General features: G+C 39.2%; 2 protein-coding genes across 3 annotated transcripts in view; one reads left to right on the top strand and one right to left on the bottom strand.

The window, feature by feature from the left end:
• Positions 1-790: 790 nt before the first annotated feature.
• On the bottom strand, positions 791-3,241 carry METTL18 (methyltransferase 18, RPL3 N3(tau)-histidine). Its single transcript, XM_082613512.1, has 2 exons — positions 3,077-3,241; positions 791-2,141 (listed from the first exon to the last, which is right to left on the bottom strand). The coding sequence occupies exon 2, from the start codon at positions 1,943-1,945 to the stop codon at positions 824-826; it is 1,122 nt and encodes a 373-aa protein (XP_082469638.1). The 5' UTR covers positions 1,946-2,141; positions 3,077-3,241; the 3' UTR covers positions 791-823.
• A 21-nt stretch (positions 3,242-3,262) lies between these two features.
• The window catches only part of FIRRM (FIGNL1 interacting regulator of recombination and mitosis), a 52,465-nt gene continuing 32,793 nt past the window's right edge, over positions 3,263-22,934 (top strand). The window contains exons 1-7 of one of the 2 annotated variants that reach the window (XM_082613509.1): positions 3,263-3,451; positions 7,046-7,085; positions 8,285-8,373; positions 10,165-10,269; positions 10,977-11,117; positions 20,618-20,783; positions 22,507-22,591. In XM_082613509.1, coding sequence (XP_082469635.1) covers positions 3,341-3,451; positions 7,046-7,085; positions 8,285-8,373; positions 10,165-10,269; positions 10,977-11,117; positions 20,618-20,783; positions 22,507-22,591 — 737 coding nt within the window. In that variant the 5' untranslated portion in view covers positions 3,263-3,340. The remainder of the gene's footprint in view (positions 3,452-7,045; positions 7,086-8,284; positions 8,374-10,164; positions 10,270-10,976; positions 11,118-20,617; positions 20,784-22,506; positions 22,592-22,934) is intronic. The other variant, XM_082613508.1, reaches the window with a different exon arrangement.

The following is a 22,934-nucleotide window of genomic DNA, read 5'->3' as shown; positions in this document are numbered from 1 at the left end:
TAATTATTAGACAGTAAGGTAGACCCCAATTTTAGATATGTTGTGTGAACATTTTTGCATTAGAATCAAAATACTTTTTCTCCCCTTCTTTGCCCTACTTAACTAGTGAAGTCTTTACTCCCCAGAATCTGGAATTCTGTTTCCTATTCTTTTTCCTCCTACCAAGACCCTAGGGTCTCCTACTTCCTTGGCTAAAAAGGGCTACAAGCACTGTAAGTTTTCTGTACCACCTTTATATTCTCTATCATGATTCCCCTTATTCCCTCCATCTTAATGTTGAATTCAACTGCTCAGCATTCTAATTCTTATTATACAAGATAAATGAATATAAACATAAAATAAAACAAAAACTTTTTCCTAGTTACCCAAGGCCTTCAATCTAATATTTAGATTCAGGAACATTTAGTGATGCATATGTATGCCTTTAGAATTAACAGCATGGTGATCGATCAGGCACTTCATGTGAACAGAAACTGACAAAAACTGGGAAGAAGTTCAAACTTGAGGTAAGAAATGGCAGATTTTCCTGGGAACAAATTTATATGCCAAAGGTGGTAGAAAGGTCAAATAGAATGAAAGTGGAGAACAGAAAACTTTCCCACAAAATGATTTCCTAGGAGATCTTTTCAAATGCTGAGGAACACTACTTTTTCAGTCTCACCTAGCAAGTACAATGTCGCTAATATAGTTGGTCTCTTATTTGGATAAACAAAACTAAACAAACATCATAATTTCAGAAAAAAATAATAGCAAAGCAGAAATCAAACATTCAAAATAAGGTTTTGGTTATTTTGTTTATTTCACTTAGGACACTCAGTGGGCATTAACTGGGGTACTTAAAATTCATCTCAATTAGGAATCTCTTTAGTCCTTCATCAATTATTTCGAGTGTTCTCATCTCAAATACATTCCTTTCTTCAACAAACTTCTGAAAGAGATGAGTACCTCCACCCACACCAAAATAATGTGCTTTGCTGGCCAAAAGCACCCGTCCATTTTTATCTAACAAGCTAAGGAATGTTTGGTGCAAAGGACCATAATAATCTGGATTGTAAATGGTTTCTGAGGTAAGAATGAGATCATATTTTTCAAAAAGTTTTTCATTGCTTAGTAAAAGCTTACAAAACTCAGACCACTCCCCAGAAAAGAACCGGAATTTACATAGTTCTTGTGCTACTTTTGATTTCCTGCACCTTTTCACATCTGGTTTGTTTACATCATTTTCTTCATCTTCCGAAGTGGAGTTAGCCACCACATTAGGTAAGGTTACTTCATCAATCACCACGCTGTTATAATCTTGAAAATGAATTTCTTTGGCGCCTCCCTTGAATGCCATTATACCCAGCAACCCTGATCCACAACCAAGATCCAACACTTTTTTCCCAGCAAATTTCACTTTGGCCTTTGTAAAATATGCCAGGAGGTCAAAGGTACATTCCCAGATTTTTAAGCCTCCTTCATAAACACCTGTAATCAGATCAGAGTGAGAAGAAAAGCTTTTTGAAATGATGTTTTCTCCAGGGAAGTTCTCTTTCAACAAGATGGTTTTCACTACTGATATGTTCATATGCTGGAGACCTGGTAATGTTTCTATGACTTTATTTTCTAACACTTTCTTTAAATCTTTAGGCATAGCATGCTCTTTGGCAACTCTAAAGCAGGGCTGTTTTTCATGTGGCTCCAAGCTACTTGAACTGTTAGCTGCATTGAGTGAGCTGTCTGTATCTTGAGGGGCACCTGCATTTCCTGCTGACTTATGTTCCCACAGATGATCCTGAAGCAGGTCAAACTGTTCTGTAGAACACTTTTTGTCTCTGTGTGTACCTTTTTGTCTTTCTGAGACTGAAGACTCTTTTGAGGAATCTAGGGCCAAAGCTCCATCTCCAAGGGATGTTAATTCATCTTCCAGATGGTCTTCTATAGTGAAATTAAACTGAAAAGTCATTCTCTCATAAAATGCACACAATCGTTAAACTCGAAGATTCTTCAACTTCTGGATAGAACTGATGACACACACTGCTTCAATTCTGTTAGTTTTGCTGGAGGTCCATTTCTCTTTAGCAGCTTATAAACACTTACAAATATTCAGAGATATTTCCAAATGACTTTTAAGAGGTCTTTGCTCTTTTTTCAATTTAGCTCTGGAGGAAAAAAAAAGAAAATTGTTATTAAAAAGCAAAATGACACATTTTATGTAAATGTAATATTAAACAGTCCCCCGCTCCACCCCCAGCAGCTGCCTTTTCTATGAAAGCAGTGGAGGGACAGGGAGATAAAGAGACTTGGAAACACACACACCCTTCAGGTTTCAAAAGCTAGAGAAGAGAATAAACCGTAAAAACAAACAAAATAACAGCAGCAGCAACAACTAGAAATAACGTAAAGTCCAAAATTCTCAGGCAGGAAATGACAAGCCTAGCTATTTAGTGTGTTTCATCTGTCATGACCCTGCCCAAACATATTAACCTCCTAAACTGCCAGAATCTCTTCAGTCTGTTACCGTTTCACGTAACAGGACCTCAAGATTGTATTTTGATAAAGACGCATCCCTTTAAAAACAGGAACAGGTATGCTCTGATGTGTGTAAATTCATTCAGATGACCTCACTACAAACATTTCGCGGAGACCAGCAGCCCTAAGTGTACTGGGAGTGAGGTAACTGTGGAGTAATTAGTAAAGATTAGCTTGACACAGAATAAGTGCACTGAACTGTGCGGGGAGGTCCGTAGAAAATGGAAGCAACTTAATAAAGAGACTCTTCTCTGTATCTACTGGGCTAGACACTTAAAATATACCGTCTACTTCAATTTGCACAACAATTCTGGCAGGTGGGTCTTTATCCCCATTACATAGGATGCACAGAGCAGGGTCAACATATTAAATGGGTAGGAAGGCGCCTGTTTCTATCCCACTTCACCGCGGGGCTTGGAGTCATTTCTGGCTGTAAATCCCAGGTCAAACCCGACACCAGATGTGCAACCTCAAAGCCCCAAGGGACGGAGTGTAGCAAATCTGTGGACTCCCGGCCCTCACCTCCCCCAGAGCGTCTCAAAAGCAACGTTACAGCAATCCAGACCTGTGGACGCTAGCTCCCCGGCGGTTCCCAGCTCCAGAGTACTCCGGCCAGACCCTCCCGACTGAAAGCGCGCACCAGTGAGTCGAGTCCTCCGCGGGCCAGACAAGCCCGGCTTTATTCCCAGTCGTGTGGGGCCCGGGCTCACTAAGGAGAGCGGCGCCCTTCCTCTCTATGGTTTTGGCTCGCAAGGCCTGCCGGGACGGTGGGAGTTTCCGGTCTTGGCTCTGGCGGGAGCGTTTCGAAGCTTTGGTCTTGGGCGAAAGCATGTCTCAGGAACGCGCTGTCTCGGCGAGCGCGGTTCCCCTGGAAGAATTAAGTAGCTGGCCGGAGGAGCTATGCCGCCGGGAACTGCCATCTGTCCTGCCTCGGCTCCTTATATCCTTCATTGTCACTTCCACCTAGAGAGGGGTGTGGGGCCTGTCTCCAACCTTCTCTCCTGTCTCATCACCCCCGCTGCCGGGCCGTGTTGGGTTCTTGCGGCTTCAACCCTCTCCTTTCTCTGTTGATGAGCGAGATGAGTAAGCGAGGGAAGGAAGGGCGAGCGAGAGCCGTGGGTGCCGAGACCGAAGGCATGCCTGGCTTTGGCATCCGAAGGGCTCGCAGAGGTGTTCTGCCAGTGGTTTTGGCAGTGGATGTGGCGTTTTCTGCCATTCCTCTGGGCCTTTGAGTTGCTCTGTACGTGCAGTTAGGCGTGAATACTTTTCCATGGGGCGGGGGGAGCCGGGGGAGGCAAGGACTCAGACTTGAGCTGTAAGGTGAGCTGACTGGATGAAGTAGAGAGAGCGAGGTACTCTGAACTCTCATCTCTAAAATGGGTGGTGAAAATGAATACCTTCCTCACTATTTTGAGAATCTAAAGGACGTAGTTCTGACATGGTGCCAAGTCTGTAAAAGATGTTCAGTAAATACAAATGTTCTTCCCCTCCCCTTTTTGAACCTCTTTCGGTTTATTGCTGGTGAGAAGGAGTTGCTTTCTTTGCTAATTGCTTTCATCTGCTGGGTGTGAGGTACTTAATGTCTCCGTTGTCCAGATGCAGGCCATTTAGTAGTCGAATCCCTTTTTGGTTGTAAATGTACCTGGAGTCCTAGCCCTTCATGTTAAAGGGTAATTTTTTTTAACAGCTTTGAGCACATAAAACTACACTCAAAAGAAAAAAAGACCTTCACTTGAGAGAGTCTGAACGCTGCAAAAATAATCTTTTACAGCTAAAGCCAAATGTAAATAATACGGTCACATAGAAATCATTCACCTGGGCATTGGCAAAGTACCACTTAGGTACCAAAGTGCTTTCTTAGTTATCGTGTAGATATGGAACTGCTGTCCTCAAGGATTTTTGATTTCGGTAACAAATAGCCATCCTCCTCCTCAAAAAATTTTACTAGGTACAGAATATTGTATGTACCAGGCAGTGTTAGGCTTCGGGGGAACAAAGATAAGAAACACGGTTCCTCTTTTTCTTCTCAAGCTTATAAGGGGATTTCAATAATTCAAAGTCAAGCTTGTTTATTTTTATTTTTTTATTATTTATTTATTTTTGGCTGCGTTTGGTCTTCGTTGCACATGGGCTTTCTCTAGTTGCCGTGAGCAGGGGCTACTCTTTTTTTTTTTAAAATAAATTTATTTATTTTTGGCTGTGTTGGGTCTTTGTTGCTGCGCACGGGCTTTCTCTAGTTGTGGTAAGTGGGGGCTGCTCTTCATTGCGGTGCGCGGGCTTCTCATTGCGGTGGCTTCTGTTGCGGAGCACGGGCTCTAGGCGCGTGGGCTTCAGTAGTTGTGGCACGTGGGCTCATCAGTTGTGGCTCGGGGGCTCTAGAGCGCAGGCTCATTAGTTGTGGCACACGGGCTTAGTTGCTCCGTGGCGTGTGGGATCTTCCCGGACCAGGGCTCGAACCTGTGACCCCTGCATTGGCAGGTGGATTCTTAACCACTGCACCACCAGGGAATTCCCAAGCTTGTTTATTTACATCAAAAAAAAAAAATCAACATTCCCACCTGGTTTTGCATTTCAAACTTAAAATTCAAAAGAACCCAAACCTGTTCTTCCCCCAGTCTTCTTCATCTAAATTAATGGTTTTACAAGCCAAAACCTTCAGTCCTCTCTCTCTCACATCCAATCAGCAAGTCATTTTGTTTCTGACCTCAGACTATATCTTGAATCCAAATGCTTATCTCCATCCTGGTTGCTACCACTCTTTCAAACCCCCATAACGTCTCACCTGAACTATTGTTAATAGCTCCCTTGCTTCTACTCACGTCCTCTTATAATCCATTCTCCAAAAAAAGTTCACAAAAAAGTGGAAAACATTGTTATTTCCTTTTTAAACCACTCCCTCCACCCCAGTGGCTTCTTAATAAATTAGGAATAAAATCTAAATTTTTACCTTCAAGGCTCCTCATGTTCTAAGCCTTTTCCTCGCTTACCTAGCTCACTACACTCTGTCCACAAATACATGAAGCTCACCTACCTCAGGATCTTCATTTTTGCTGATCCTTCAGCGTAGTTTGTTCTTCTCTCAGCCTTTTGTCCATCTCATTATTCAGGTCTCAGCTGTCACGCCAGCAAGCCATTTTCAGCGTCCTCAGTCTTATGTGGTTCTCCCAAACCCAGTCTGTAATACTTATCTCATTGCCCTGCTCAGTTTTCTAAACAGCAGAAGTAACCTTAATGGAAATTATCTTGTTTACTTTGTTTCCTTTTTACTTTTCCTCACTGTACTGTAAAGTTCATAAAGGCAGGAATTTTGTTTTCTCCAGCACCTAGAATAGTGCCTGGCACATAGTAAGCATTCAGTGAAGGGCTAAAAAATATTGTCATGTTTTAAAACTGACTGAAAATCTCATTAGATAAAATTTTTTTTCAGCTTTTGGTTTTATTTCAACACTTTTTCTACAAATGAAAGAAATTTTCAGTAACTCCATCACCCAAACATAATTATTTTCATGTTTTGCATTTCACACGTTATTTTCCAGTCTTTCTCTTTTTGGGGGGGGCCGCGCCGCTCGGCCTGCAGGATCTTAGTCCCCTGACCAGGGATCAAACTTGTGCCCCCTGCAGTGGAAGCGCGGAGTCTTAACCATTGGACCGCCAGGGAAGTCCCTTATTTTCCAGTCTTTACCTGCATGTCTGCATAATCATAACTTATGTTTAATTTTGGAAGAGGTTAGAATTTTTTTGACCTTTACTGAAATTTATCCACGAGGCAAATTCTACCCTATTGAACTAAAATGAGTTAATGACTATGTCTCATTTTGATTGCTGCTGTAAGATATGTGTATGCAAAGTAAGATTTCAGAAAAAGAATCAATTCCTGTATTACTGTGACGGAGTTATGGCTTATTCATTTTTCTTATTCATTTTTCTTATTGACACATACTTTAATAATTCATATATTATTTTTACAGGAAAACATTCCTAACAATTACTCTGAACGGTATAAAAGTGTATAGTTTATAATGTGATTACCATTAACGTTTGTAATGAACATAGCATAATTTATTATGACATATTTGTAAGCTTCTATGTGCAGAAGAGTTTCTGTCTGATAAGGTGGTAAGATAGATATGCTAGTAACATGAAAAGAAGATAGGAGTTGATCAGTGACTTAAGACAGGTGCAAATAAAGTACTATAGAAGTGCTGAGGAGGAAGAAATTTCTGTTTTGGAAACCAGAAACCCATGGATTATTACAGACTGTTTCTCATCTGTCAGAAATAAGTCATAACTACACATAGTTTGAAAAGATAAGTTTATCCCTGAGCAATTTTGAAAACATTTCCTTAAAGTATTTTCATTATATTTCATTATACCTAGGAGGCATTACATTTTTTACAGCAAAATTAAGCCAGTAATTTGAGTCTAATTTCAATCTCTTACTGATCATTGCTTAAACTTCAAGAAGGGTCCTTTTAAAATCTGTTCTCAGTAGTGAATATCTTACTGATACTAGTATCTTCCTTAATTTTTTTACTCTATGTATCAGCATTCTGACAGTTGGATTGAGCATATTCGTAAGTAAAATTATCTTAATTGTACGATTACTTTGATGTCTTTAAGGCCTGAGTCCCACATATCCCAGTTTTGTATTCCCTTTAAATTTAAATATAGTTTCGTATTCCCTTTAAGTTTATTCTTCCTATTGTAGCGTTACAGCCTTTGTAATCTTCAGTTACTTAAAATGACCAAATTACTTCAAATTACAGTACTTAAATTTTTAAATTCCATTTTGGATAGATACCAAAAGTGTTCTGTTTGATTATGTATAAGCACATTGTAAATTTTAAATGTTAGTTGTTAAACTGGTTAGACCAGTATAAAACATAATTTGCAGTCTACTTAATAACTTTCAGCTTCTTAACATGTTTAGTGTCAATTAGAAAATACTTTCTAATTACAAAAGGCTGATTGTTTAGGTATGAGAAATTTGTCATTTGGAAAAGTTGACTTTCTTCATCTGTCTTCATTAATCTTACTTGATGTAATTTATTTATTTAGTTAGGAGGAGAGGTAGAGAGTTAAGACTATCCTACAGAGTTTACTCATATATTTTGAGTTTTCTATTTACATTTCACTTGGTTGTGGAATATTTGTTTATAATCTTGAATCTGTGCTGCCTGTGGGGTCTGATTTTTTTAAGGAACAGTTACTTTTTATCCTGTGTATGAGAGTTGTACATATTCATTATAGAAAATTTGTAACATGCAGAAAAACAGAAAAGATAATAAAACAATCATTAATCTGAAATGTTTAAGATTTTGGCATAGGACATTCTCATCTTGATTCTATATAGTCCTGCCAGCCTATCGGTTATTCTTTGTATATACATGTTTATATATATTAAGATTGGAATTACACTATTTGGAAGTTTTTTCATTTTAGCTTAATGTATTGTGGGCATTTTATTATGGTTTTAAACAATCTCTAACAATCATTTTAATGATAGCAGATCCTATTCAGTAGATGTACCCACATCCATTAACTGATCTTCAGTTGCTGGACACATACATTTTTTTTTTTTTTTTAATTTTTCTATTATTTCAAGTTGTTTAATTGTTAATAGTTTCTCTACATAGAATATGGCATTTTGAAACTGTACAAAGCTTTTGATTGCTAGTATGTACATATTCTCGAATCTGGGAAAGGGTAGTGACCTTTGTTGGCTGACATGACTTAATATTGCTACAAAATATGTTACTGTTTTCCTTTATAGAAATTCTGAAAATTATTGTAGAAATGTTTTTACCTCATATGAACCACCTGACATTGGAAGAGACTTTCTTTTCACAAGTGCTGCCAAAGGTATAGTACTATTATTATCTTAATCAATTTACTTGTTATAAAGGCTGTTAAGATCTGGCCTCGGTTTTAGACCATTTATTCTTAATTTCTTAATGTATCACTTTTTTTTTTTTCGGCTGCACCGCGAGGCTTGTGGGATCGTAGTTCCCTGACCAGAGATTGAACCCGGGCCCACAGCAGTGAAAGTGCCGAGTCCTAACCACTGGACTGCCAGGGAATTCCCAATGTATCACATATTTGAAATACAAATAAAATAGTTAAAAATAGATCTTATGTGAGAATGTGATGGTGTTGGTATGATCATTAGGTGATTAAAAAAACATTTTCAGAGAGTATGGATCCTTTACTAATTGAATTTACATTATTTGTAGTTGGTTTTAAATACTCTTGTATTTTAAAGCTATTCATTGAAAATTGGGATGGATGATGAAGTTAGTTAAGTCTCTTTCTTTATCTTCTCTGTAGAATTTATTAGTAATTGTTAAATTTCATTGTCTGGAAAAATGGAGCCAAAATTTATTAAAGAAGTCTTAGAATAAAAATGGCTGGAATATTGGTAAAATCAAGTAACTTAAAATATCAGATTCACCAACTGCATTGTTACCTTTTAGATATATGTGGTATACCTTTTCTCTGAAAAGCAGAGTCATAACTTTTTTTTTTTTTTTTTTTTTTTTTTTGCTGTACGCGGGCCTCTCACTGTTGTGGCCTCTCCCGTTGTGGAGCACAGGCTCCGGACGCACAGGCTCAGCGGCCATGGCTCACGGGCCCAGCCGCTCCGCGGCATATGGGATCCTCCCAGACCGGGGCACGAACCCATATCCCCTGCATCGGCAGGCGGACTCTCAACCACTGCGCCACCAGGGAGGCCCATAACTTTTTTTTTTAATCGTGGGAACTAAACATACTTTGGTGACAAAATGAAACATTTTTTTTTATGATAACTTATCTCTTACTGGAATGGATTTCTAAGTTTAGCTTTGAAACAATTATCAGAACTCCTTTTACTTATATTCACTCAATTCTGTATCTAAAAAGTTTCTTAAAATTTGTTCTTAAAAAGGTCCAGCTAGTATATAGATGAAAACGAGATGGTGAGTGTTAACAGGCTTATGGGAAGCAGTACCCTCTTTAGTTACAGTGTGTTGCTGACTATGGTTATTCTTGTAGTGTAGTGTTTAGGCCATTTAACTTGTTTAGAGTATTAAGATCTTAGGTTGGCTAATGTTTCACAGACAAAAGCACTTATTTCTGAGGTCACGTACTATGTCTCTAACCCAGGAATAGTATTTTGAGTTGGTCAGAAAGGGGAACTGGTTAGAAAACAAGTGAATAGGTAATTCAGCACAAATTCATTACCACTACCAGAAAATATCCTTGTAAATGTTCACATGGATGTTGATTGGTTAAGATCATCATCTTTTATTTATTTAAGTGTAAGAGTAGCACTTTTGTTACATCACCAAAAAGTGAACTTTGAGTGATCTTTTTTTATGGATGTTATTAAGTAGATTCAAATCACAGAAATGGAAGACAAATCAATTTTTATTGGAGGCTTGTTTGTTTTTAAGGAGATTCTATTGTAGAAAAATAGTATACAAAAAATAGAAATACTGTAGAAACACTATACAAAATATGTTTTTTATTAACTTTATTAGGTTGTTACACTAGACAATATCCCATAGCTGTTAATAATGCAAAATCAAATCTAATTTATTTCTTTAAAGATATGCCTTTTCCTTTTTTAGTGACTTCTGTTACTACTGTTTATGACCTGCTTTGTTTTCACAGACTGTGAGATTATTTGATGACATGATGTATGAGTTAACCAGTCAAGCCAGAGGACTATCAAGCCAAAATTTAGAAATCCAGACCACTCTAAGAAATATTTTACAGGTATGTCAAATATATTAGAAAGGAGGGTGGGAGAGCTTAAAGAGTGTAAGATATTAATTAACTTTGTATTCTCTATATAATACCCCAATGCTAGAATTAAATTTATAGAACTAAAGATATAAAGGTATTGCAAAAAACATAAATTCTGAATTTCTTATACAATTTCATGCTTAGTAAATATCTAAACTCATGTAAGAAGACAAGTAATCGAGATAGCATGCCCTACCTGTAATTCTAAAGCGTATGTGTAGAACACCTGCCATATACTTTGATGTTGTGGGTTAGGATTCCAACTTCTTCTTTTTTTCTTTAACCAAATGGCTAGCCAGTTTTTTTGGGGTTTTTTTTCTAAGATTTTTTTGATGTGGACCATTTTTAAAGTCTTTATTGAATTTGTTACAATATTGCTTCTGTTCTTTAATTTTTGTTTTTTTGGCTATGAGGCATGTGAGATCTTAGCTCCCCAACCAGGGATCGAACCTGTACCCCCTGCGTTGGAAAGCGAAGTCTTAACCACTGGACTGCCAGGGAAGTCCCTAGCCACTTTTAATATTTATAGTTCTGACAGACTGAAGTTATGTGTAAAGAGGAACAGATAGAGGGTCCATTTTACTCACTGCTGTATCCCTAGCACTCAGCATATTGTCTGACACCTTTTAGGTACACAGAAAATATATTCTGAATGAAACTTCTTTCCATATTTCCAGACAATGGTACAGCTATTAGGAGCTCTTACAGGATGTGTTCAGCATGTCTGTGCCACTCATGAATCCATCATTCTAGAAAATATTCACAGTCTTCCCTCCTCAGTCCTACATGTAATCAAAAGTACATTTGTACATTGTAAGGTGAGTGATGGGTCTAAGTACACTTTATTTTTTTTTTTTTAACATTTAAAAAAATTTTTATGTTTTTCTGGCTGCGTTGGGTCTTTGTTGCTGTGCACGGGCTTTCTCTAGTTGCGGTGAGTGGGGGCTACTCTTCGTTGTGGTGCGCGGGCTTCTCATTGCAGTGGCTTCTCTCGTTGCAGAGCACGGGCTCTAGGCACCTGGGCTTCAGGAGTTGTGGCTTGCGGGCTCTGGAGCGCAGGCTTAGTAGTTGTGGCGCATGGGCTTAGTTGCTCCGTGGCATGTGGGATCTTCCTGGACCAGGGATCAAACCCGAGTCCCCTGCATGGGCAGGCGGATTCTTAACCACTGTGCCACCAGGGAAGCCCTAAGTACACTTCAAATGGCCTAGAATCCATGGGCAAAGGGGCTGACTTTGTGGTGCTTATAGTATTTGTTCATAAATTTACATTTTAACCTATATTATTGCAGTGCACTTTTCCATAGAACAAAGAGCATGTATGTAAATATTTGTTTCAAAATAAGTAGTTTTAAAGAAATCTTAAAAAGGGGGCTCTTGCAGTTTTGTTGTTGTTGTTGTCTTATTCTACTTCCTCTTGATGAGGAAAGAAGTGATACAGATTTGTGTCAAGTCACAAGGATCCTCAAATACTTCTGTCATGGCATTGGTGGCTTAGATGAATTGCTTAACAATTAGGTGCCTATAAAGGGACACTGACCTTTATTTAGTCCTGAGACAGCTTTAAACCACAAAAGCTGGCCTAGGATTTGTGGGTCACAGGAAGTTTTGATAATGCTGTTTGTTGGGTGAATGAAAATTGCTGGTTAACTAATGCTTCCCTTTGGTGACAGGGTACTGAAATGTCATGCACTGGACCTAATGTTATTTAGCTCCCTTTCAGTTCTATATTTGTAAGATCTTGGAAGTCAGAAATCATATTTTATACATACCTGCATCTCTCAAAGTACACTATATATAATGGAGGTTCACTAAACATTTGTTTAATGAATGAATATGTCATTCACTAAGAATCATTAAATTTTTTTTTTTTTTTTTTTGCTGGTGAGAATTCTTTTCTCTAATTGAAGTATAGTTCATTTACAGTGTTGTGTTAATTACTGCTGTACAGCAAAGTGATTCATTTATATATATATGTACCTTACTCTTTTTTAATATTCTTTTCCATTATGATTTATTGTAGGATATTGAATATAGTTCTCTGTGCTATACAGTAGGACCTTGTTATTTATCCATTCTATATATGAAAGCTTGCATCTGCTAACCCCAACCTCCCACTCCATCCTTCCCCCAACCCCCTCCCCCTTGGCAACCACCAGTCTGTTCTCTGTGATTCTGTTTCATAGACAGGTTCATTTGTGTCATATATATATATATTTTTAAAATAAATTTATTTATTTATTTTTGGCTGCGTTGGGTCTTTGTTGCTGTGCGTGGGCTCTATCTAGTTGCTGCGAGTGGGAGCCACTCTTCATTGCGGTGCGTGGGCTTCTCATTGCAGTGGCTTCTCCTGTTTCAGAGCACAGGCTCTAGGTGCGCGAGCTTCAGTAGTTGTGGCTCGCGGGCTCTAGAGCACAGGCTCAGTAGTTGTGGCACATGGGCTTAGTGGCTCTGCGGCACGTGGGATCTTCCCAGACCAGGGATTGAACCCATATCCCCTGCATTGGCAGGCGGACTCTTAACCACTGCTCCACCAGGGAAGTCCCTGTGTCATATTTTAGATTCCACATATAAGTGATATCATATGGTATTTGTCTTTCTCTTTCTGACTTCACTTAGTCTGATAATTTCTAGTTGCATCCATGTTGCTGCAAATGGCATTACTTTCTTTTTTTATGCCTGAGTAGTATTCCATTGTATATATGTACCACATCTTCTTTATCCATTCATCTGTTGATGGACATTTAGGTTGTTTCCATGTCTTGGCTATTATGAATAGTGCTGCTATGAACATAGGCATGCATGTATCTTTTTTTTTTTAACAACTTTATTAGAGTATAATTGCTTCACAATGGTGTATTAGTTTCTGCTTTATAACAAAGTGAATCAGTTATACATATACATCTGTTCCCACATCCCTTCCCTCTTGCGTCTCCCTCCCTCCCACCCTCCCTATCCCACCCCTCCAGTCGGTCACAAAGCACCGAGCTGATCTCCCTGTGCTCTGCGGCTGCTTCCCACTAGCTATCTACCTTACATTTGGTAGTGTATATATGTCCATGCCTTTCTCTCGCTTTGTCACAGCTTACCCTTCCCGCTCCCCATATCTTCAAGTCCATTCTCAAGTAGGTCTGTGTCTTTATTCCTGTTTTACCCCTAGGTTCTTCATGAAATTTTTTTTTTCTTAAATTCCATATATATGTGTTAGCATATGGTATTTGTCTTTCTCTTTCTGACTTACTTCACTCTGTATGACAGACTCTAGGTCTATCCACCTCATTACAAATAGCTCAATTTCGTTTCTTTTTATGGCTGAGTAATATTCCATTGTATATATGTGCCACATCTTCTTTATCCATTCATCAGATGATGGACACTTAGGTTGTTTCCATCTCCGGGCTATTGTAAATAGAGCTGCAATGAACATTTTGGTACATGAGTCTTTTTGAATTATGGTTTTCTCAGGGTATATGCCCAGTAGTGGGATTGCTGGGTCATATGGTAGTTCTATTTGTAGTTTTTAAAGGAACCTCCATACTGTTCTCCATAGTGGCTGTACCAATTCACATTCCCACCAGCAGTGCAAGAGTGTTCCCTTTTCTCCACACCCTCTCCAGCATTTATTCTTTCTAGATTTTTTGATGATGGCCATTCTGACTGGTGTGAGATGATATCTCATTGTAGTTTTGATTTGCATTTCTCTAATGATTAATGATGTTGAGCATTCTTTCATGTGTTTGTTGGCAGTCTGTATATCTTCTTTGGAGAAATGTCTATTTAGGTCTTCTGCCCATTTTTCAATTGGGTTGTTTGTTTTTTTGCTATTGAGCTGCATGAACTGCTTATAAATTTTGGAGATGAATCCTTTGTCAGTTGCTTCATTTGCAAATATTTTCTCCCATTCTGAGGGTTGTCTTTTGGTCTTGTTTATGGTTTCATTTGCTGTGCAAAAGCTTTTAAGTTTCATTAGGTCCCATTTGTTTATTTTTGTTTGTATTTCCATTTCTCTAGGAGGTGGGTCCAAAAGGATCTTGCTGTGATTTATGTCGTAGAGGGTTCTGCCTATGTTTTCCTCTAAGAGTTTGATAGTTCCTGGCCTTACATTTAGGTCTTTAATCCATTTTGAGCTTATTTTTGTGTATGGTGTTAGGGAGTGATCTAATCTCATACGTTTACATGGACCTGTCCAGTTTTCCCGGCACCACTTATTGAAGAGGCTGTCCTTTCTCCACTGTACATTCCTGCCTCCTTTATCAAAGGTAAGGTGACCGTACGTGCGTGGCTTCATCTCTGGGCTTTCTATCCTGTTCCATTGATCAATATTTCTGTTTTTGTGCCAGTACCATACTATATTGATTACTGTAGCTTTGTATTATACTCTGAAATCAGGGTGCCTGATTCCTCCAGCTCTGTTTTTCTTCCTCAAATTGCTTTGGCTATTCGGGCTCCTTTGTGTCTCCATACAAATTGTGAAATTTTTTGTTCTAGTTCTGTGAAAAATGCCAGTGGTAGTTTGAGAGGGATTGCATTGAATCTGTAGATTGCTTTGCGTAGTAGAGTCATTTTCAAAATGTTGATTCTTCAAATCCAAGAACATGGTATATCTCTCCATCTATTTGTATCATCTTTCATTTCTTCCATAAGTGTCTTATAATTTTCTGCATACAGGTCTTTTATCTCCTTAGGTAAGTTTATTCCTAGATATTTTATTCTTTTTGTTGCAATGGTAAATGGGAGTGTTTTCTTGACTTCACTTTCAGATTTTTCATCATTAGTCTATAGGAATGCCAGAGATTTCTGTGCATTAATTTTGTATCCTGCTACTTTACCAAATTCATTGATTAGCTCTATTAGTTTTCTGGTAGCATCTTTAGGATTCTCTATGTATAGTATAATGTCATCTGCAAACAGTAACAGCTTTACTTCTTCTTTTCCGATTTGGATTCCTTTTATTTCCTTTTCTTCTCTGATTGCTGTGGCTAAAACTTCCAAAACTATGTTGAATAAGAGTGGTGAGAGTGGGCAACCTTGTCTTGTTCCTGATCTTAGTGGAAATGGTTTCAGTTTTTCACCATTGAGGACGATGTTGGCTGTGGGTTTGTCATATATGGCCTTTATTATGTTGAGGAAAGTTCCCTGTATGCCTACTTTCTGCAGGGTTTTTATCATCAATGGGTGTTGAATTTTGTCGGAAGCTTTCTCTGCATCTATTGAGTTGATCATATGGTTTTTCTCCTTCAATTTGTTAATATGGTGTATCACGTTGATTGATTTGCGTATATTGAAGAATCCTTGCATTCCTGGAATAAACCCCACTTGATCATGGTGTATGATCCTTTTAATGTGCTGTTGGATTCTGTTTGCTAGTATTTTGTTGAGGATTTTTGCATCTATATTCATCAGTGATATTGGCCTGTAGTTTTCTTTCTTTGTGACATCCTTGTCTGGTTTTGGTATCAGGGTGATGGCGGCCTCGTAGAATGAGTTTGGGAGTGTTCCTCGCTCTGCTATATTTTAGAAGAGTTTGAGAAGGATAGGTGTTAGCTCTTCTCTAAATGTTTGATAGAATTCTCCTGTGAAGCCATCTGGTCCTGGGCTTTTGTTTGTTGGAAGATTTTTAATCACAGTTTCAATTTCAGTGCTTGTGATTGGTCTGTTCATATTTTCTGTTTCTTCCTGATTCAGTCTTGGCAGGTTGTGCATTTCTAAGAATTTGTCCATTTCTTCCAGGTTGTCCATTTTGTTGGCATAGAGTTGCTTGTAGTAATCTCTCATGGTCTTTTGTATTTCTGCAGTGTCAGTTGTTACTTCTCCTTTTTCATTTCTAATTCTGTTGATTTGAGTCTTCTCCCTTTTTTTCTTGATGAGTCTGGCTAATGGTTTATCAATTTTGTTTATCTTCTCAAAGAACCAGCTTTTAATTTTATTGATCTTTGCTATCGTTTCCTTCATTTCTTTTTCATTTATTTCTGATCTGATTTTTATGATTTCTTTTCTTCTGCTAACTTTGGGGTTTTTTGTTTCTTTCTCTAATTGCTTTAGGTGCAAGGTCAGGTTGTTTACTCGAGATTTTTCCTGTTTCTTAAGGTGGGATTGTATTGCTATAAACTTCCCTCTCAGAACTGCTTTTGCTGCATCCCATAGGTTTTGGGTCGTTGTGTCTCCATTGTCATTTTGTTTCTAGGTATTTTTTGATTTCCTCTTTGATTTCTTCAGTGATCACTTCGTTATTAAGTCATGTATTGTTCAGCCTCCATGTGTTTGTATTTTTTACAGATCTTTTCCTGTAATTGATATCTAGTCTCATAGCATTGTGGTCAGAAAAGATACTTGATACAATTTAAATTTTCTTAAATTTACCAAGGCTTGATTTGTGACCCAAGATATGATCTATCCTGGAGAATGTTCCATGAGCACTTGAGAAAAATGTGTATTCTGTTGTTTTTGGATGGAATGTCCTATAAATATCAATTAAGTCCATCTTGTTTAATGTATCATTTAAAGCTTGTGTTTCCTTATTTATTTTCATTTTGGATGATCTGTCCATTGGTGAAAGTGGGGTGTTAAAGTCCCCTACTATGAATGTGTTATTGTCGATTTCCCCTTTTATGGCTGTTAGTATTTGCCTTATGTATTGAGGTGCTCCTATGTTTGGTGCATAAATATTTACAATTGTTATATCTTCTTCTTGGATCAACCCCTTGATCAGTATGTAGTGTCCTTCTTTGTCTCTTGTAATAGTCTTTATTTTAAAGTCTATTTTGTCTGATATGAGAACTGCTACTCCAGCTTTCTTTTGATTTCCATTTGCATGGAATATCTTTTTCCATCCCCTCACTTTCAGTCTGTATGTGTCTCTAGGTCTGAAGTGGGTCTCTTGTAGACAGCATATATATGGGTCTCGTTTTTGTATCCATTCAGCCAATCTGTGTCTTTTGGTGGGAGCATTTAGTCCATTTACATTTAAGGTAATAATCGATATGTATGTTCCTATTCCCATTTTCTTAATTGTTTTGGGTTAGTTATTGTAGGTATTTTCCTTCTGTTGTGTTTCTTACCTAGAGAAGTTCCTTTAGCATTTGTTGTAAAGCTGGTTTGGTGGTGCTGAACTCTCTCAGCTTTTGCTTGTCTGTAAAGGTTTTAATTTCTCCATCAAGTCTGAATGAGATCCTTGCTGGGTAGAGTAATCTTGGTTGCAGGTTTTTCTCTTTCATCACTTTAAATATGTCCTGCCAGTCCCTTCTGGCTTGCAGAGTTTCTGCTGAAAGGTCAGCTGTTAACATTATGGGGATTCCCTTGTGTGTTATTTGTTGTTTTTCCCTTGCTGCTTTTAATATGTTTTCTTTGTGTTTAATTTTTGACAGTTTGATTAATATGTGTCTTGGCATATTTCTCCTTGGATTTATCCTGTATGGGACTCTCTGTGCCTCCTGGACTTGATTAAGTATTTCCTTTCCCATATTAGGGAAGTTTTCAACTATAATCTCTTCAAAAATTTTCTCAGTCCCTTTCTTTTTCTCTTCTTCTTCTGGAACCCCTATAATTCGAATGTTGGTGCATTTAATGTTGCCCCGGAGGTCTCTGAGACTGTCCTCAGTTCTTTTCATTCTTTTTTCTTTATTCTGCTCTGCAGCAGTTATTTCCACTATTTTATCTTCCACGTCACTTACCTGTTCTTCTGCCTCAGTTATTCTGCTATTGATCCCATCTAGAGTATTTTTAATTTCATTTATTGTGTTGCTCATCGTTGCTTGATTCATCTTTAGTTCTTCTAGGTCCTTGTTAAATGTTTCTTGCATTTTGTCTATTCTATTTCCAAGATTTTGGATCATCTTTACTATCATTATTCTGAATTGTTTTTCAGGTAGACTGCCTATTTCTTCTTCATTTGTTAGGTCTGGTGGGTTTTTACCTTGCTCCTTCACCTGCTGTGTGTTTTTCTGTCTTCTCATTTTTCTTCTCTTACTGTGTTTCGGGTCTCCTTTTTGCAGGCTGCAGGTTCGTAGTTCCCGTTGTTTTTGGTGTGTGTCCCCAGTGGCTAAGGTTGGTTCAGTGGGTTGTGTACGCTTCCTGGTGGGGGGGGACTAGTGCCTGTGTTCTGGTGGATGAGGCTGGATCTTGTCTTTCTGGTGGGCAGGTCCATGTCTGGTGATGTGTTTTGGGGTGTCTGTGGCCTTATTATGATTTTAGGCAGCCTCTCTGCTAATGGGTGGGGTTGTGTTCCTGTCTTGCTAGTTGTTTGGCATAGGGTTTCCAGCACTGTAGCTTGCTGGTCGTTGAGTGAAGCTGGGTGTTGGTGTTGAGATGGAGATATCTGGGAGATTTTCGCCGTTTGATATTCCGTGGAGCTGGGAGGTCTCTTGTGGACCAGTGTCCTGAAGTTGGCTCTCCCACCTCAGAGGCACAGCCCTGACTCCTGGCTGCAGCACCAAGAGCCTTTCATCCACACGGCTCAGAATAAAAGGGAGAAAAAGTAGAAAGAAAGAATTAGTAGAATGAAGGAAGGAAGGAAGGAAGGAAGGAAGAAGGAGGAAGAAGGAAGGAAGAGAGAGAGAAAGAAAGGAAAGAAAGAAAGGAGGGAGGGAGGGAAGGAGGGAAAGTAGGAAAAAAAGACAGAGAAGATAAAGTAAAATAGAATAAAGTCTGATAAAATGTAATAAAGTTTTTAAAATAAAAAAGAATTATTAAGAAAACAAATTTTTAAAAAAAGGACGGATAGAACCCTAGGACAAATGGTGGAAGCAAAGCTGTACAGACAAAATCTCACACAGAAGCATACACATACACACTCACAAAAAGAGGAAAAGGGGAAAAAATCATAAATCTTGTTCTCAAAGTCCACCTCCTCAATTTGGGATGATTTGTTGTCTATTCATGTGTTCCACAGATGCAGGGTACATCAAGTTGATTGTGGGGCTTTAATCCGCTGCTTCTGAGGCTGCTGGGAGAGATTTCCCTTTCTCTTCTTTATTCTCACAGCTCCCAGGTCTCAGCTTTGGATTTGGCTCCGCCTCTGCGTGTAGATCGCCGGAGGGAATCTGTTCTTCCCTCAGACAGGACGGGGTTAAAGGAGCAGCCGCTTCGGGGACTCTGGCTCACTCAGGCCGGGGGGGAGGGAGGGGTACGGAGTGCGGGGCGAGCCTGCGGTGGCAGAGGCCGGCGTGATGTTGCACCAGCCTGAGGTGCGCCGTGCGTTCTCCCAGGGAAGCCGTCCCTGGATCCCGGGACCCCGGCAGTGACGGGCTGCACAGGCTCCCCGGAAGTGGGGCGTGGACAGTGACCTGCGTTCGCACACAGGCCTCGCGGTGGTGGCAGCAGCCCCAGCGTCCCACGCCCGTCTCTGGGGTCCGCGCTTTCAGCTGCGGCTCGCGCCTGTCTCTGGAGCTCCTCCAAGCAGCGCTCTTAATCCCCTCTCCTTGCGCACCAGGAAACAGAGAGGGAAGAGAAAGTCTCTTGCCTCTTCGGTAGGTCCAGACTTTTTCCCGGACTCCCTCCCGGCTAGCCGTGGCACAACTAACCCCTTCAGGCTGTGTTCACGCCGCCAACCCCATTCCTCTCCCTGCGCTCTGACCGAAGCCTGAGCCTCAGCTCCCAGCCCCGCCCGCCCTGGTGGGTGAGCAGACAAGCCTCTTGGGCTGGTGAGTGCCGGTTGGCACCGATCCTCTGTGCGGGGATCTCTCCTCTTTGCCCTCTGCACCCCTGTTGCTGTGCTCTCCTCCACGACTCCGAAGCTTTCCCCCTCCACCACCCACAGTCTCCGCCCTCGAAGGGGCTTCTAGTGTGTGGAAACCTTTCCTCCTTCACGGCTCCCTCCCACTGGTGCGGTCTTTGTCTGTGTTTATTATTTTTTCTTTTGCCCTACCCAGGTACGTGGGGGAGTTTCTTGCCTTTTGGGAGGTCTGAGGCCTTCTGCCAGTGTTCAGTAGGTGTTCTGTAGGAGTTGTTCCACGTGTAGATGAATTTCTGTTGTATCTGTGGGGAGGAAGGTGATCTCCGTGTCTTACTCTTCCGCCATCTTCCCCTCCTCCATGTATCTTTTTGAATTATAGTTTTGTCCGGATATATGCCCAGGAGTGGGATTGCTGAATCATGGTAATTCTATTTTTAGTTTCATGAGGAACCTCTGTACTGTTCTCCACAGTGGCTGCACCAACTTACATTCTGATGCTGTTCTGCACCCCATGTTTTGCATATGCTCCCCACCCACCTACTCTCTAAAAGCATTACATTTATGAGCTCTGATAGAATGAATTAAAATAAATTTGGCTCTTGGGTTTTTTATGATTTGCTTTTTCTCTCGTTTTTATTTCTTTGTGATCAGAATAGTGAATCTGTTTATTCTGGGCGTTTACACCTAGTCTCAGACCTTCTGCAGGCTCTTTTCAAGGAGGCCTATTCTCTTCAAAAGCAGCTAATGGAACTGCTGGATATGGTTTGCATGGACCCTTTAATAGATGAGAATGATGACATTTTGAATATGGTAGAAGGTGAGTGAAAAAAACTTACTACTTAGTATATGATGTATATTGACTGTAAACTGTATATCAGTTAAATTATTGAACCCAATGTTGTTTGTAATGATTCATGATATTATGTATAAAAAAATTTAAATCCTACCCAATAAACTTTTAATCTCTTAAATTTTAGGTTTTGTAAAATTGATATTTGATGCATTAACATAGATTTATATATTTAGTCAATGTTCAAAGTAGGTTGTTTCTCCACAATGATTAACAAAGAAAGTTATGCAATTTTATACCCTGTAAAGTAGTCCAAATTCTGAAGCAGTAGCTTTCAGTGTTTTTAAACCACAACTTCATAGTAAGAAATGAAGTTTGCATTTCTTCCCAGAACACATATAATTACATCCTTGTATGTATGTTTGTGAATGTGTATGTATATACTACATTTATTTATTGTACTTGAAATAACATATTCTACTATAGTCTATTTCATTTTTAAAGAATTGCTGATTGCTACTTTATTAATTTCATCACTTACCAATGGATCATGGCCCAGAGTTTGAAAAGCAGTACTCTAATGAAAAGATTGCATTCATAGCTTCAGCATAAAGAGAGTAAGGTGGTTTTGTGCAGTATTATCAGGTATCTTTTGCTCTGTAACAAACCAACCCAAAAATCTATTACATTAAAGTAACTACTAGGGAGTTCCCAGGCCGCCCAGTGGTTAGGACTCGGTGCTTTCACTGCTGGGGCCTGGGTTCAATCCCTGGTCAGGGAACTAAGATCCCACAAGCCGCGTGGCATGGCAAGAAGGAAAGAAAGAAAGAAAGGAAAAAAGAAAGAAAGGAGGGAGGGAGGGAGGAAGCAGAGATGGAGGGAAAGAGAGGGAGAGGGAGAGAGGGAGGGAGAGAGGAAGGAAGAAAGAAATCAAGCAACTACTGTTTCATTTATTCATGATTCTGAGTTAGTGTTTTAGGCTGGGCTCAGGTAGAACAGCTTTCTCTGCTTCACATGGTGTAACTGGCTCACTTGTGTGTTTGTGGTCACTGACCTCACTCATGGTCGTTTGTCGGCAGAGGGAGAGATAATGTCCTGAGCCAGTCCCGTGTAGCCCATCATGCAGCAGGTTAGCCCAGGCTCAGCTACCTGCTGATGGCCTCAGGGGTCCTAAGAGCAGCAAGAGAGGGCAGGCCCCAGTGTGCAGGCACGTTTAAAGTCTCTGTTTGGTTTATGTTTATTTTGTCCTGTTAACCACAGCAAGTTATGTCGTGAAGCCCAGGGTCTGTGGAAGCAAACTGACTAAGAGCATGGACACACAAAGGGGGTTTATTGTGCTCATTTTAACAAATAATCTACCTCAGGCAGAGTACAAGCCTTAATGAGTACAAATTCATTTGCTTCTTCCTTGTTAGGTTTTCTTAGCAGTATATTTTGTCATTTTTGATTCGAATATCTGTAGAATATTTCAGTTACAATAGGCATAATTTTTAGTCCACTGAACATTTTTAGTTTTATTTAAGTCATAGAGTAGGTGTAAACATCAAACTTAATTTTCTATAATTTATAAAAACCCTAAATCAGAAGCGTGACACTTACTTTCACTAATTATTTTGAGATAATTTTTTTCAAACTGTATTGCCTATTTTAGCAAATGTCAAAATTGTTCAGTAGATATTTTTAAATATAGAAGAAACTCACCCCATATGACATTTGAATGTCCTAAGAGTTCTGTTATCTTTCTTTGTAGTTATTCATTCATTGTTGGATATCTGCTCTGTTATTTCCAGTATGGACCACGCATTTCATGCCAATACTTGGAAATTTATAATTAAGTAAGTTTCTGTTTTGTTTTGTTTTTACTTTTTGTAATATATTTTCCATATCCAAAGTCTTAATTATTTGTAAGTTTTCTTGATTGCATTTAAAACATTTTGTATGGGTGCGTACAATGTTTACTGACACTGCTCTCTTATAATCCACATGTTGTACATGTAGCTCCCAAACTAAATCATACTTCTTTATCCTGCTCTCTCTAAAATTCAAAAAAAGTTCTACTCAGTTAGCTAGTACATCTGAAATAATGGGCCATGGGTCTTAACCATTTGCCTACTGCTACTATTGTTTAACCGACTATCAAGTATCCTACTTCCAGGCTTAAATAAATTAATAATTATA

Source organism: Mesoplodon mirus (assembly GCF_964341445.2).
Source record: "Mesoplodon mirus genome assembly, chromosome: 3".
Taxonomy (NCBI): Eukaryota; Metazoa; Chordata; class Mammalia; order Artiodactyla; family Ziphiidae; genus Mesoplodon; species Mesoplodon mirus.
Note: the sequence above shows the minus strand (reverse complement) of the source record. Positions and strands in the feature narration are given on the sequence as shown.

Excerpts from the sequence above, each read along its gene's own strand:
- METTL18 (XM_082613512.1), bottom strand. The coding sequence starts at position 1,945 with ATGACTTTTCAGTTTAATTTCACTATAGAAGACCATCTGGAAGATGAA.